The sequence below is a fragment of the Cryptomeria japonica genome, chromosome 7 (genome assembly GCF_030272615.1).
Source record: "Cryptomeria japonica chromosome 7, Sugi_1.0, whole genome shotgun sequence".
Classification (NCBI taxonomy): Eukaryota; Viridiplantae; Streptophyta; class Pinopsida; order Cupressales; family Cupressaceae; genus Cryptomeria; species Cryptomeria japonica.
This window is the reverse complement of record NC_081411.1, coordinates 321,307,854-321,322,235: the sequence shown is the minus strand read 5'-3', so window position 1 is coordinate 321,322,235 and position 14,382 is coordinate 321,307,854. Positions and strand designations below refer to the sequence as shown.

Genomic DNA, 14,382 nt, shown 5'->3' with positions numbered 1-14,382 from the left:
ATCAACTGGAACACATTGACAAAAAGAGTGGAGGGAAGTACGGAGTGATATTTCCTATAGAACTTGGCCATTATAGTTGTGCATCTATTTCAGATGCATTGAACCTTGAACTTGAATTTAAAAAGTTCAAGCTTCAACCATATGTTGCCAGATACAAATTTGATAGGCGAGCATTTGCTAGAGAAAATTTAGAAATGGACAGTGATTTTTGGCCTGAACCTCAATCGGAGGATTATTGGGAAAATTGTGTTGATGAGTTCGAAGTCCGGAAAAGGTTGTGGTCGAGGTTCACAATTCAGCAAATTGTCACAATGGGTTTATCCATGAATGTTTCTAGGGTGCAAGAAGAAGGAGATGAAGAAGTAGTTGACCCTAAGTTTGATGAAAATATACAGGGACATCCTGTTCCAAAAATAAATTGGAGTAGAAAAGGAGATGATAGCATTAAATCCAGAACCTTTAATGTAATCATAAGAACAGAGAAATGGTTGAAGCATCATCATTTCAAGAAAAAGCTTGTTCCTGCACTTAAGGATAAGAAAGTCGATCGAACTCGTGTGGCTTCCCAAACATCTCTCCCTTCTTCTAATGTTGTTGTTGATATTATAGGTGAAAGGAAACAAAGGATGGAGAAGACTAAAACCAGAGGTCTAGGAGAGTCTTCTACAGGTTCAGCTTCCACTCGTGTTACTAGATCACACAGTAGGAAAAGTAATCAGACTACCCTGGCAAGTTCATTGGTAGTGGACTTCGATTATGAAGAAGAGATTCAAGAAACAATGGATGCTCAAGTAAAAGATCAGCTGCTCCTAGATGCAACAGACAGTGGAAAAGAAATCATGCAACCTGAAGATTCTGATAATACTATGGCCGTTGTCACTAGTGATCAACAATCACCATTGCCAAAGGAAATATCCACCACTCCTAAGTGGCTAAGTTCCTCACTTACCAAAAAGAGGAACGTTATCCCTATTTCGATCCCAATAGAGGATATGGTTAGCAAATGCCTGGGAAGAACTCCAAAGTCCAAAAGACTCAAAACAGAAACTATGATTAATGTGGATGAGCAGACGAGACACTTGGTGGCAAAGGTAGCTAGATCTCCAATAGATAAAGAAATTGAGAATATTACTGAGAAAGATTTTATCATTCAAAGAATCGATCTATGGACAACTTCTTGGGCTGCTAATATAAAACACTTGGAATCTTCAACTAAAAGGATTCTCACAAGGACCTGGAAGGATGAGAAGGATAAAAGTGAGATGAAAAAAATTATAATTCAGATGGCCTAGTATATTAATGCTATCCAGAACCCGAATCCTCAACCTCTCTCCTAGGTTTCCTTATCATTTGACCCAAAATTACCGTTGAATCAGAAGTTACTTGATCAGCTTAAAAGGGACCAAATGATCACAAATGTTTTTAGCGAATGACGTGATTCAATTGCACATCAAGGGACAAGCTATATCTCTAATTTAGTCAAAGTGTTTGAGAATGTGGAATCTATTGGGAAAGAGCTAGAGATAGAGATGGTTACCTGGGAGAAAGAAAAAATAAATGGTTAGTTGTGTTGAGGCAGATGAGAGACACACAAAGATATGGGATCACGAACTTCCTTGCTGAGAAGATGTTGCATGGCCTAGATGACAACATACTCTTTGTTTGCAAAGAAAACATTGAGTGGAGGAACTCAATCATTCAGTAAGGACATGAAAAATTCCTCAAGCTTTTAAAAGAATTGAAAGAATTGATTGACACTATGCAAAAAGACATGAAATGCATAGATCTTCATCTCTTAAGAGGGGATAAGCAAACACTTGAGGATTCATCACTAATGATTCAGGACTTCAAAGATCGCATACAATAGGTTCAAGAAGCAAAGTCCTTAACAATTGAGGACTTCTCAAAGGTTGCAAGGGTTGAATCTATGTTGGCTATCTTTTTTGATCATTTGGAGATGCATAAGAATAAAGTCATGCAGGTAGGTAAAAAGAAAGACGTATGGAAGCAACAGATTTTACACATAGGTCTCCTGCATTATCAGCTCATCTTAAGCTTCTCAACAAATCACCTAGAATGGTGGAACATTCGGAGTACTCCTGGATCATAAGATAGGTAGGTTGAAGCCACATCAGCTATTGGAGCTTGATCGTACTTTGTTTGCTTGCGGCTCATGCCACGTTTTTATCTTAGTTATTGCTTTTCAGTTTTATGAATTTAGACTTCTTTAAACTTTGGGATAGAGTTAATTATTTAACTCTGGTTTTATATGTAATAAACTATCATACCCTAGAGGCTATTTATATGGTTGGATAAGTCTTTTTAATGGTTCAAAATACTTTGTTTTGGAGGAACAGATTTGATTTGCTTGAATTTCTTAGAACTGATATTTCTGGTATTTGAATGAAATGCTATTTTGGATGCAATATTTAAAATTTGTGTGTTTGAAGGATTAGCGATCTCTATTGAGATATATACTGATGTGTGAAAGATATCATTTCATTACCAGTTCTTTCATTGTTTGTGAATTCATTGATTTTTCATCGTTTACAAGTAATCTTCATTGTTGTTTGAATAGCACTGATCCCCCTTGTCCTGTGAGGCATGAAGGAGAATCGACCAGTATTTAAACTACATTGAATTTACTTTATTTTGAGTTTACTGAATGAACATATGCGGGAGTAGAAGTCTATGAGATCTACACTTGAAATAGATATTTTTAGCATTCTTTTGTGTTGATGAATGGCCGTGTATGCCTTTTGCACTTTCTGGTGAAAAGCGTATTTATTTTGTTAATTAACTGCATAAAAATTCATTGTAAGTCTCACGAGGAGCTATTCTTTAATGCAGAGAATGACCTTAATTTGGTTCACCCAACCGTTGGTTCATTTGTTTTCCTTTTACAAAGGGTGTACACGAGTCAATATTGTAATATACATATATAAATTAAAGAAAGGACAAATCTGTTAACCAACACACTTTCAACTTTGGCCAAAAAGTGTAACCCACTAAGTTGTGAGATCACCTAGTAGGATGTGCCACATATTTGTTTTCTTTATAATTCACTCCATACACCACTATAGTGTTAGAATAAATTAGATATTGAATTTTAATTCTTCAATCTTACGCACTTCTCAATATCATACTCATTTTGACTATGGAATTGGCAATAATATTTTGGATCAAAAGAAGGTGGAAGAGGTTTGGAAATATCTATCAGATGGATGGGAGGAATCTTTATCACATTGGAGCTTATCAATTTGAGCATGATGCTATCGAATGATTTAGAGTGAAGAGTGAAGTTGTGATTTCTAAATTTTGAAGAGAAGTGAGCTACAAGGGGTGTTATAGCTACCACTTGAGAATTAGTAATATTAGAAGAGTTATTGGTATTGATTAGAATAATTTTAAAAATTTCAATTCTTTATCAATCCTTTGTCTTCTCACTCTACTAGTGTTGTTGAGCATAATGTAGAGGCTTTATTGATATTGATGATATATGTAGTGAAGTCAACCATATAGTTGTGAACTTGATTGAGGAAGTTAAGACTAAGTGTGACCCTTGCATCGCCTTTGACTTAAGGGATATCATTAAAGTAGTTGATGGGTCACTATATTATAACAATTATTAAAGTAAAGTTCTCACAAGGAGTGCTCATTGATCCAATATGTATGGTAAATGTTATTACAGAAGAACATATCTATTCACAATAATTTCATCAAGATGCATATGATAAGTTTAATGTTGTGATTAAGGTGCATGATGATTTCACTTGTCCCATAATAGGTTCCATCACCCTTCCTATAGATGTTGGTACTAAGTTCTTAGATGTTACCTTTGTAGTTATTTGTAACTGGGACCAATTCTATGTGAAGTTGGGACACCCTTGACTCAATTCCATGAAAACTTTAGCTTCTACTATTCATAAGTGTTTGAAATCACCTTCACTTAATCATAGTCTTTATCAACTCTTAGAAAATTGTATAAAAATTAGTCTTGATTTCTTTTGGTCTCAAAAATCAACCTTTAAAACCTCGTTAAGATATCCTTTTCCTATTCTATCAAGAGTACAAATTCAATAGCAGATTCGCATTTGACTATTATTCTTGAAATTTATCGATTTCTCATTATTTAATCTATATCTTATATGCTCAATTATAATCACATTTGATAAAAAAAATAAAACAATCAATGAAAGTGTCCAGTTGTCCTTCTAGGACTGAAGTTATACCTTATTCATTGTTCCCAAATATATTGTGTGGAAAATTGAGATCTTATTTTTCATACATACACTAAGATCCATCTCCATGCCATTTCAAAATGTAACAAGGGAATGCACAAAAATGACAAATATTAATCAAGAAAGAAATTTATAAAATAAAATCAAGACAAAAAGGATGCAAAACATGTTAGGTCTAAAAAGTATATAAGCATTTCAAAGACCCATAACTTCAAAAGATAGAATTAAAGGTTGAGACTTGTGTTCAAATTGAAATTATGAAAATGAGAATTAAACTTGGAGAAGAACAAATGAATAAGGGAATTCCTGAATATGAAGTGGAAATCATAAAGTAAGAAATTTTACATCTTGTGATCTTAATGAGAATGAAGATTCTACATGGAAGGAATCTTTGAGAAAAGTCATATTTGATTTGAAAGTCCAATAACCTATCTCAAGTCTGTTCAAATCAATGATACTATCAGTGGTCAGTAATAGTAAGCCATAATTGCCAAATCATTTGAAGAAGCTACATTAACAAAAATAACATTCTATTTTGAATTGAGGGATGATTAAGTATAATACATTCTATGAAGATTGTGATGTGTATTTTAAGAACAAAATTAATTGAAAATAATTGAGGCTAGTGCATAAGCTATCTAGTAAAATGCCTCAAGAAATTTCATATCATGGATTACAATTAAAACAAAATATGTGCGAAATGGATTTGTTGACATTTTTTTAGAAACTTTCAAGCTATTATAATTGAAAAATACAAATCTTAAAACCCATGATTCTTACAACTTTTTCCATGACATATGAAATATTTAGAACAAAGTATAGACATCTATTAAATACAATTAATTAAAAGTTCCTTGATAAACATTTAGAAATATTATGGAGTTGCAAAGAATAATTGTGAGTTGTTTAAAAATATTACTTACGGAAATATGATCTCATTGAAAGTCATCATTGTAGACTATGTTAAAAAAAATAGAATTGTTCAAAATGTATAAAATGATATTTAAAGAAAAAGTAATTAGGTAGATTTAAATCCAAAATCTAAGCTACTTCCCTTCTTACTTTGCTACTATAGCTATTTGAAACAAAAATAGAATATCTTTGTTTAGAGATGAGGCCTTTAGATCCTTTGCCCACGAAAATGAATTGAAGGAAGTAGTGCACACTATCACAAAAAGAATATAAATATTATCTCTTACAATGCCTCCCTGTTCACACACATCTTCTATGTTTAAATGGTTCAAAGAAATGAATACTTTCCTCTATAATCTTAGCCACAACTATAGAAAAAATAGAGATAAATATTTATTTAAAACATTTTCTCCTCTCCTTTTATCTTATTACTGATGGTTATTTTGAACCTTTTAAAAAATATATACATTACAATAAAGTTTAGTAACATGTTTACCATGCTAGCTCCAAAATTTCCCAATTTAATTTTAGTGTGGTAATATAACTAGATACAAATCTCATAAATGACTTATAAAATGTTTTTAATTCAAATTAAATAATAAATGAAAATGTTTAGTTAGTTTTAATCTAAAGAACACTCTAGTAAATAGTGAAGAAAAGGAAAGGATTTAATAAGTTTCAATCTAAAGATCATGATAAAACCTAACCCATTACCAAATTTTTAGGCATGAATAAAGATTGGAGCATATTACTAAAGTTTATGGAAAAGTTATTTATGTAGTTTTGTTTACCAGATGATAACTATAATTATTAGATATTTTATTTGATCTAGTACATGTTAGCAAATGTTAGGGTAGATTTTTTTTATTAAAATCATTTAGTTATCAATTTTTATATAGTTATATAGGTGATTACAATTGGAAAGATTGTTTATAATTGTATAAATGTATTTATTTATTTATAATATAAATATAATTTATCATTCACCTTTATAGTCAGCAAATATGGTAATCAGAGCACTTACAAATTATTATTCTTGTTTAGATGTGAGGATGCTATGATAATAGAGTGAAATGATAGAGTTTAGGAGATGAAGGGAAAGAGTATAAACTAAATATGAATGAATTATTTCCCTCCTCATTGACGGACCCCTAGACACCTAAGCAATTTTAGCATCAAATCTTGTGCTTGTAATGGTGTGGCAAGTAAGATGAATTGCTTGACAATTTGAAATATGGTGTTGAATATCTATTTTAAGTTGTTAAAATCTAATTGGAGACTAGTAAATTTACATATTAGCAATGTTGAGGAGCAATATGGTGAAGAGGAGTACCATTTTAAGAAATTTCCATTCACTTGATTATCTATTTCCAAAGTAGATTTGTGAAAGCTTCATGTGGGAGGAAAATTGACTTTGATGAAAACTTAATTTTACTTTATTTGTTGTTGCACGCCTTTTAAATCATGGTGTGTTTATTTTTTATGTTGGTCATGTTTTCTTAGCCACTTTGCTACCAACGATTATAGATGAAAGTTATTAATGAATACAATTATGCATGGATCCAGGAAAATGGAGGATTATACTTATGTGTGAATGTGTGTAGAATTAAATACATTCATAGTATCTTTAAATTTTATATATTATGCAACCTTATGTCAATTAATTTTTTATATTCTTATCTATTTAACTCATAGAAAGCTTATCATTTTACTTACAATATGCATGTGGTTTTAAGATTCATGCAAATTCCTTATGAGTTGCATTAGAAAGAAACAAAGTGGATCCTTCACTGCCTTCAAGGTACCATTAAATTTAGGATTCATTATAAAATTTATGGAAACATTTACTTGGTTGAATACACAAATTCAAATTGGCCTATTAATGCTCGAAATTGTAAGTCCACTTCAAGTTATAGTTTCCCACTAGGTTCTTGTCTTATCAATTGATCAAAGTGAAATGAAAAATATTATTAATTTATCATCCATAGATGTAGAGTACATGGGATTTGTCCAAATAAATACTAAATATATTGGCTTCAAGGAGTTCTCACTAAGTTTGGTCTCCATTTACGTAGACCATAATCATCTATTTTTACAACCAAAGAATCCTTTAGATGTGTGGGAATTCAGTCCAACACCAACTAACCAAACACACAAAGATTCACATACATTATATTTGAAATCTTATTCATTGTCATATAATTGAATTATATTTTTACTAGTCTTTTGAGAAGGTTCCTAATATCTTCACCAAGCCTTTCATTGAGAGAATATATTTATCTACAATCCCTTCTAGTGGTGGAATCTACCTCAATAGAAACATCACCTTTGGGAGGACTCTTTTTCCCTCTTTACTTAATTTTCTCTCTTTTGCAGGGGAAATATTTTTCAGCATAGTTTTTTCCCAACTAATAAAATCTAGATAATCTTTCACATGTTCTAATTGGTGCCTACTAAACAGCAAATACAATATCATGAGATGGTCAAATTTTGGAAGTAGAAGAATCTATAAAAGGAGCAACGTTTAGCTAAAATAAAATCATAAAACATTATGCAGGGCCGACTCTTCCATACTTGCTTATGAAACACGGCGAATTAAATTACGAGTACGGCATCAATGAGATATCCTTATCTTTTCTGCGAACCTCACATTCTTGGATTTTCATTATTAAGTTTTAAGCAATGTAATTAATTGAGTTATAGGTGGGCCTCATACTGCCACTTGACCATATTTTGAAAATGAAGAAAACTTTTTCAAAATTTTCTTGAATATGCTTTGTAGAAGTGGGGTCTGCTAATCAAATGTCTTTAAGTGTGAAAACCTAGTCTATCATACTGAAAAATGTCAAGAACCATATTCAGAAGCAAAACCATATTCAGAAGCAAAACCATATTCAGAAGAACTCGGTAATGACAGACATCCAATTATATAATTTCAGTTAACTTAGAAATAACATGATTCACACTAGCCAAATCCTTCAAGCACGCTAATATAATCTGAACAGTTGAACAGTAAACTCAGGGATGCGATAGAAAATATTCTGAGCAGCTTGTATACCTTAACGCTTTTACACAAGCTAGCTACTTAAACAACTTAACAAATACCTTCAATTTAATCTACTACAAATCGCTTCCTGATTTCCAAGCCCGTCTGTAGAACCCGATCAGAGGAGGGAAGAATTTTCTTGACGCTCTCCCTCTCCATACATCTCTTAATCCACGCATCAAGCAATGGGTATTCAGTTTCAAACGGTATCTTGAAATTCCCAGTAGTTTCGAATGTATGGAACCAGGACACATAGGGAGTTAAGGCGATATCCAGGAAACCAAAATCCTTTCCCCCGAAGAAGGGCAGGGATCCTCCTTTTGACATGTCTTTCAACGCACCTTCTAAAAATTGGAGGTTCTCCAGCATGTCACGCTTGGCCTGCTCCTGAGCCTCATCTTTGGATATCACTATGCGAAACGACGACTCAAGTAACTGCAAAAACATAGCACACATGTATTATAAACCTTTTCAATCTCATTAAATGCTCATGCCAACAATAACACGGAAACCATAACCTTCTTATCAGCGAAGTCGGCCCAGAATCGGGCAAGGGCACGGTCATATGGCAAAAACTTCTCGGAGCCCCAGGTGTCGTAAATGTACTCAAGAATAATAAGAGACTCGCATATGGGCTTGCCATTGTGGATGAGGACAGGTACTTTCTTGTACACAGGATTCATTTCCAGTAGGAGGTCGCTCTTATTGAAGGGCAGATCCTCTTCTTGACATTCATATTTCACGCCTTTCTCTTCCAAGGCAATTAAGACCCGCGCGGCGAATGGACTGGTCGTTGAGGTGAGCACCTTCACTTGCTCCATGTGAAATCAAAAAGTTCAGACAAAGTAATGATCTTTTGGCCTGCATCTTGCGGCATTATAGTGTAAACATATATAAGAAAAACCGTGTCGGCAAAGTTAGGGTTAGTCAAGGCTGCTATGCGCTGGCGTAGGCCTGTGCGTAAGACGATCCAGCTTTTTTGCTGCTTCGTCTATTTCAAAGAGGAGTGTTGCCATGTCATGAATGGAGGAATATGCTCATTGTCACCTCAAATAAATTCAGTCAAGCTTTCATTGGTGTAAAACCCAAAGCATAGATTTTCGACCGCTAGAAGCTTTTAACCAAGCTTTCATTACTATAAAATCCTAAATTCAAATTGTAAGATGGAATACACTTGATTTGGAAACCCTAAATTCAAATAAAAAAGGGATGTTTAAATTGTCAAAGCAGTAGTTCAATTTAAGATAGATTGATTGAGAACTAGAAAGGAAAGATTAGAAAAAATTGAATTTTAAATTTATATGAGCTCAAGTTGGAAGTTTAAATATTTAAATTTAGAATATTTATTAATGATTAATCTTTATTTAAGAAATTCAATTTTAATTTTTGTTATTAGATTTAATTTTTGAGTTTTTATGGTGCAATGGGAAAAATTTAATTTCACTTGACCTTTGTCAAAATAATAAAAACTAGATCAACTTACCCAACAAAAAATATAAATAACTGTTAAAATACAATCAAGAACCTCTTTTGAAATTGATCTATTATAGTTGCTTCAATTATAATGTCCTTTGTGAAAAAAATTATAAAATGGAAAGGACCAAGGGCTAAAGGAGGTCAAATCGGAATTGAAAAATAGAAAAAGTGTGGATTGCTATGAATTAAGCCTTGATTATATATATATATATATATATATATATATATATACACACACACACACATGAGCGTGCACGGGTACACACACACACACACATTAATTTTCATATATATGAATATAAATTAGTCTTGGAAATATTGAGAAATTATTTGTCAATTTAAAGTATACAAATTGTTTAGAAATTAATAATGTGTAGGATATACTAATTCAAATGTATGAGTAAAGAATGATTTTAGGTATATTAATGTGTTCATTTATGTGGCTTTTACATTGAAAAATATTGTGGTAGTCAAAAGTATGGATTGTAATTAGAATATTCTTCTATATTCCTTTTAAAGTCAACACCACTAATTATGTATACGTTCAAGATCTTTAACTATGCCCACTATTAAGTGGTGAAAAAGGATAAAAAAGATGAAGCCCTAAAACCCTCTTTCACCTAAATATTGTAATATGAAACCACACAAAGGTGAGAATATGCTTGAGAAACTCTTGTAAAGAGGTTCAAGCAACAACTTAGGGTTCCTATTCCTTTGTTGTTATGGGAATACGATTTGAGTAGACATGTGAAAGCAAAGTGACAATGACCTAAGTGAATATAGCTAAAAAAATGAATTGCTAAACTGACCTAATATAGTGATAGATTCTTAACAACATGTATAAGAATGGAAATGAAATTCAGGGGTGCACCTATGCTTGAAACCTAACTTAAAGTTGACTAGAAAAGGCAACCTAGAATGCCCTTGTCTTTTGATGACTTGTTGCACATAAATACGAATCTAGAAACCTAAGACTTGTAGTTAAGACCTTACTAAATCTGAGGTTGATGTGGGAGGACAATGGCACCTGAAGCACCCTTGTCTTTTACAGAAGTGCTCGACATGCTCTTGGGAAAATTTTTGTTGCTCAAATTTACAATGATGATCTATCTTTGTGTCTTGATTGTATTCAAATATTTTTGCCTTACTCTAAACCTTGTAGCTACATCTACAAGACATAAAATGGTATGAGTGTTGCTATGTAGGCATTTTCCTTAGTCAACCCCCTATTTTGGTGATTTCCACCTCCACAAATAGCTAATATTAAAATTGCAATAAGGTTTGTGCTCTTGAATCTTAAGTGTGTCTAATGTTGCCATGAGCCTTTAAGTATGTAAATGTAAACTAGGATCCTACTCAAATGTGTTAGAGAAAACCCTGAATGATATGATTGAATGTAAATTGTAACTAAATCAAGAATGCATGAGTCACATAACTTGAAATGATAAATCTCAGACCTAAAACTTAAATGTAGAAATATGAGAACAACGTGAAATCATACCCAACCCCTTAAAGAAAGGTACAATCCAATGTTTAGTCAGTAATTCCCTATCATCCTCCAATATCTCCTAAATCTTCCATCATGATTGAAAAGACATGAGTCTTGTTGATTAGATCTTGAATTTTTAGGTCTAAATTTTCACATAAGGTTGATTATTCACTTCATTAGGATATCATAACATTACACCTTCAATTGATTCTTGAGTTTTCTAGATTGATATCACAAATGAGGAAAGGAACTCACTTCTATATTAAATCCTAAATTTAACTTAATTAAATGACCAACTTAGATATATTTTTTTTTTGCATCAAGATAGCTTTTGAATTGGTAAGACCGACTCTATAATCTCCTCAAAATTTGGCCAAAAAGCATCAAACAATGGATCTTAGACAAAATTGTCCCAACAAAATAGGCCCAAATATTTAGGGTCGTTAGATTATAGGGTTTAATTCTAGAAAATGTAAGTTTTTTGAAGATTATTATATTTATGTTAAAAGAGTGTTATTATTTCTAATCATTTTAAATAAGGTAGGACTAAATAATTAATTAAAATGATGAAAGATAAAGGGAATAGCTAGAATCAACTACTCCATGTCAAATCAGACACAAAACAAATTTTAATGAAAAGTAATGTTTTAATCTTAATCTTTTGGCCTTTGATTGTAAATATATAGAAAAAATATTGTCTACAACTTTGAGGATGAACCAATGTTCCTCTCTTATGCTGATGTAGCCACCTACATGAAATGATCTTCCTATTAACTTCTTAGCATTATGTTGACATCAACCCTTGCATAATAACCCTCATGTCAAGGAGAAGCATTTGACGATGAAATCTATGGAGGTATTTTTTTTTTGTGAAGTCTACAAGCCATGAAAAGCCAATCTTTTACTGAATATAGAGCTAGTTAGGTTTAAATTAATCAATAAATATGATCGAATGTGCATTTTGAAATGTGTACTCTCTTAATGATATCAGTTTTCCACTATCCATAGATAATGTATCTCTAAGTTTTTGGATTAGAATGTGTGTTAGTTTTCGCACCGCATAATGATATGCTAAAATATCAAAATTAAGATAAGGGACAAAGGGGAACCATATACATCATATTTGCCTAGCAATAATGATGTTTATAAAAAAGGACAATCAAAAGCCATGCATGTAGAGCTTGCATTTGATTTGGAGGTTCCTAGAGTCCATTAATGGTTATATTAATTCTCATCATTATAGTAGTCTTATAATATTCTTTTGAACAAATATAGTTATGATTTTTCACATATTGCACGTGATTAAGATTGCTATTAAATGTATTACTCAGATTACCAAAAAATAAACATGAAATATATATATATAATTCTTTTCATGATACCCATTGAGGCATAGTACCATGGTAATTTCAGTTCATTAGTGAGGTGGCCACCAAGATCTAAACCCCTGTTGAACTGCTATGCTTATAAGTTTTGGGTCTTTGCTAGGCTATTAATATAATAGGTTTGAACAAGTAAAGTGTGTTAATGGGGAAATATGGTCCCCCAAAAGTGTCATAAGTAGGGTGAGATCCTTTGTAAGTGGTCTCTCTAAGACTAGACTAGGCTAAAATCTCAGGTTTATCCAAACAAAAAATATTCCTTTCGTGATGTAAGAGAATTGACCATAACATTATGTAATAAATTTGGACATAAAAAAATCCTTTGCAAAAATTAAACATTATTAATATCTTTAAAGAATATATATCAGGCAAAATTACTTAAAATAATTCAAAGCATGAATATTTTATCCCATATTTGAATTATCCCTTTAGATTTTCTTATGGGTTTCAAGTGATTATTGAAATTTTTGATATGCAAATTTTACAAAAGACTTTACAGCTTTGTCTATATTTTATAATACCTCTATAAAGTTAATTTATATAATTATAAGATAATCGTGAAAGAGTTGAATGATGCGATCATCACAACAAAAAATATATTCTTGAGAAAAAATATTGCTTTGCAATACCTTATAATGGTTAAGGATTTCTCATTACTTAGACAATCATATATGTGGTGACATACAAAAATAATATAATGTTTAATAACAACACAAAAATTAGAAGTCACTAAAGTATGTCCATAATGAAATAATTAAATGAAAGCTATTCTAAAAGAAACACTACCATGTATAAATTTTATAGGTTCTATATGATAATTAGAATCAATGGTTTTATTATTTCATTTATTTAATTGAGTTACACAATACTAAATCATGAAAAGTAAATAATAATAATTGACAATTATTTTTAAAATGGTAGTTTGTATGATAGCCTCCTAAAGTAGTTCTTATTAAGAAATATCTTAAGATCATCATTTTTATCATAACTATCCTAAAAAAACATTTTTCTACCATCCATATGCTCAAAGAAGTCAAATTAAGAAGGAGGATAAGTCTATGCATGTTGGTCCTAGTAAGATAACCTTTAGCTAGAATAAAAAAAATGTAATTAAGACTGATGAGATGGAATAGTATTGTTTGTCATATCATTCATAGTTTCTTGAGGAGGAGCATGAAATATGTAACTCTTTTTTTCTTAGACCTTCTTAGATGTATGATGTCTATTGTATACTATTGGTTCTTGGGGTTATTGCTTTCCTTATTTCTTTCAAACATATTGCATCCTTCTTGTTTCACTTTCCAAGTTTGTATATAGGTTGTCTCTTACTTATAATTAATGATCCTATTTTTTGGTTATTTAAGGGTATGTACCCTTTCAAAACCCCACCTTTTCCTTAGCATATAAAGGCATTTATATTAGTTTTCATGTCCACATTTTAAAATTTACATATTAAAAATAGTGTCAAAAAGTAACTAGAACTTTCTAGAAGAGGGTAATTAAAAGAATTATTGAGTGAGTGTATTATATGATTGATCATCTTGTAATGAAACTATTGTAGCCCTAAATTTTCATAACAATACCCCTGACGTGATCACCAAGCTTTTGTGTTTAGAGTGGTGAAATGTTGAAGCTACAAAAGTTTTCTTTTACATAACATAGAATCCTACATATTGTCTCCATTATGGCCTAATGATATGTGAAAAATTCTTCATAGACCCAAGAAAGATTAGTAAAATAACCTCCACCGGTCAACATTTCATTTATACACCGGAATAGCTATTCTGATATCATAAGTCAATGTTAAATATCGATATCGAGATAGCTAACCTGATC

At 31.7% G+C, this 14,382-nt stretch overlaps 1 protein-coding gene across 1 annotated transcript; it reads right to left on the bottom strand.

Annotated features, from left to right (window-relative positions):
* Positions 1-8,120: 8,120 nt before the first annotated feature.
* Positions 8,121-9,053, bottom strand: LOC131051620 (probable glutathione S-transferase). Its single transcript, XM_057986191.2, has 2 exons — positions 8,718-9,053; positions 8,121-8,634 (listed from the first exon to the last, which is right to left on the bottom strand). Exons 1-2 carry the CDS (start codon positions 9,018-9,020, stop codon positions 8,266-8,268), a joined length of 672 nt encoding a protein of 223 aa, XP_057842174.2. The 5' UTR covers positions 9,021-9,053; the 3' UTR covers positions 8,121-8,265.
* Between the last annotated feature and the right edge of the window lie 5,329 nt (positions 9,054-14,382).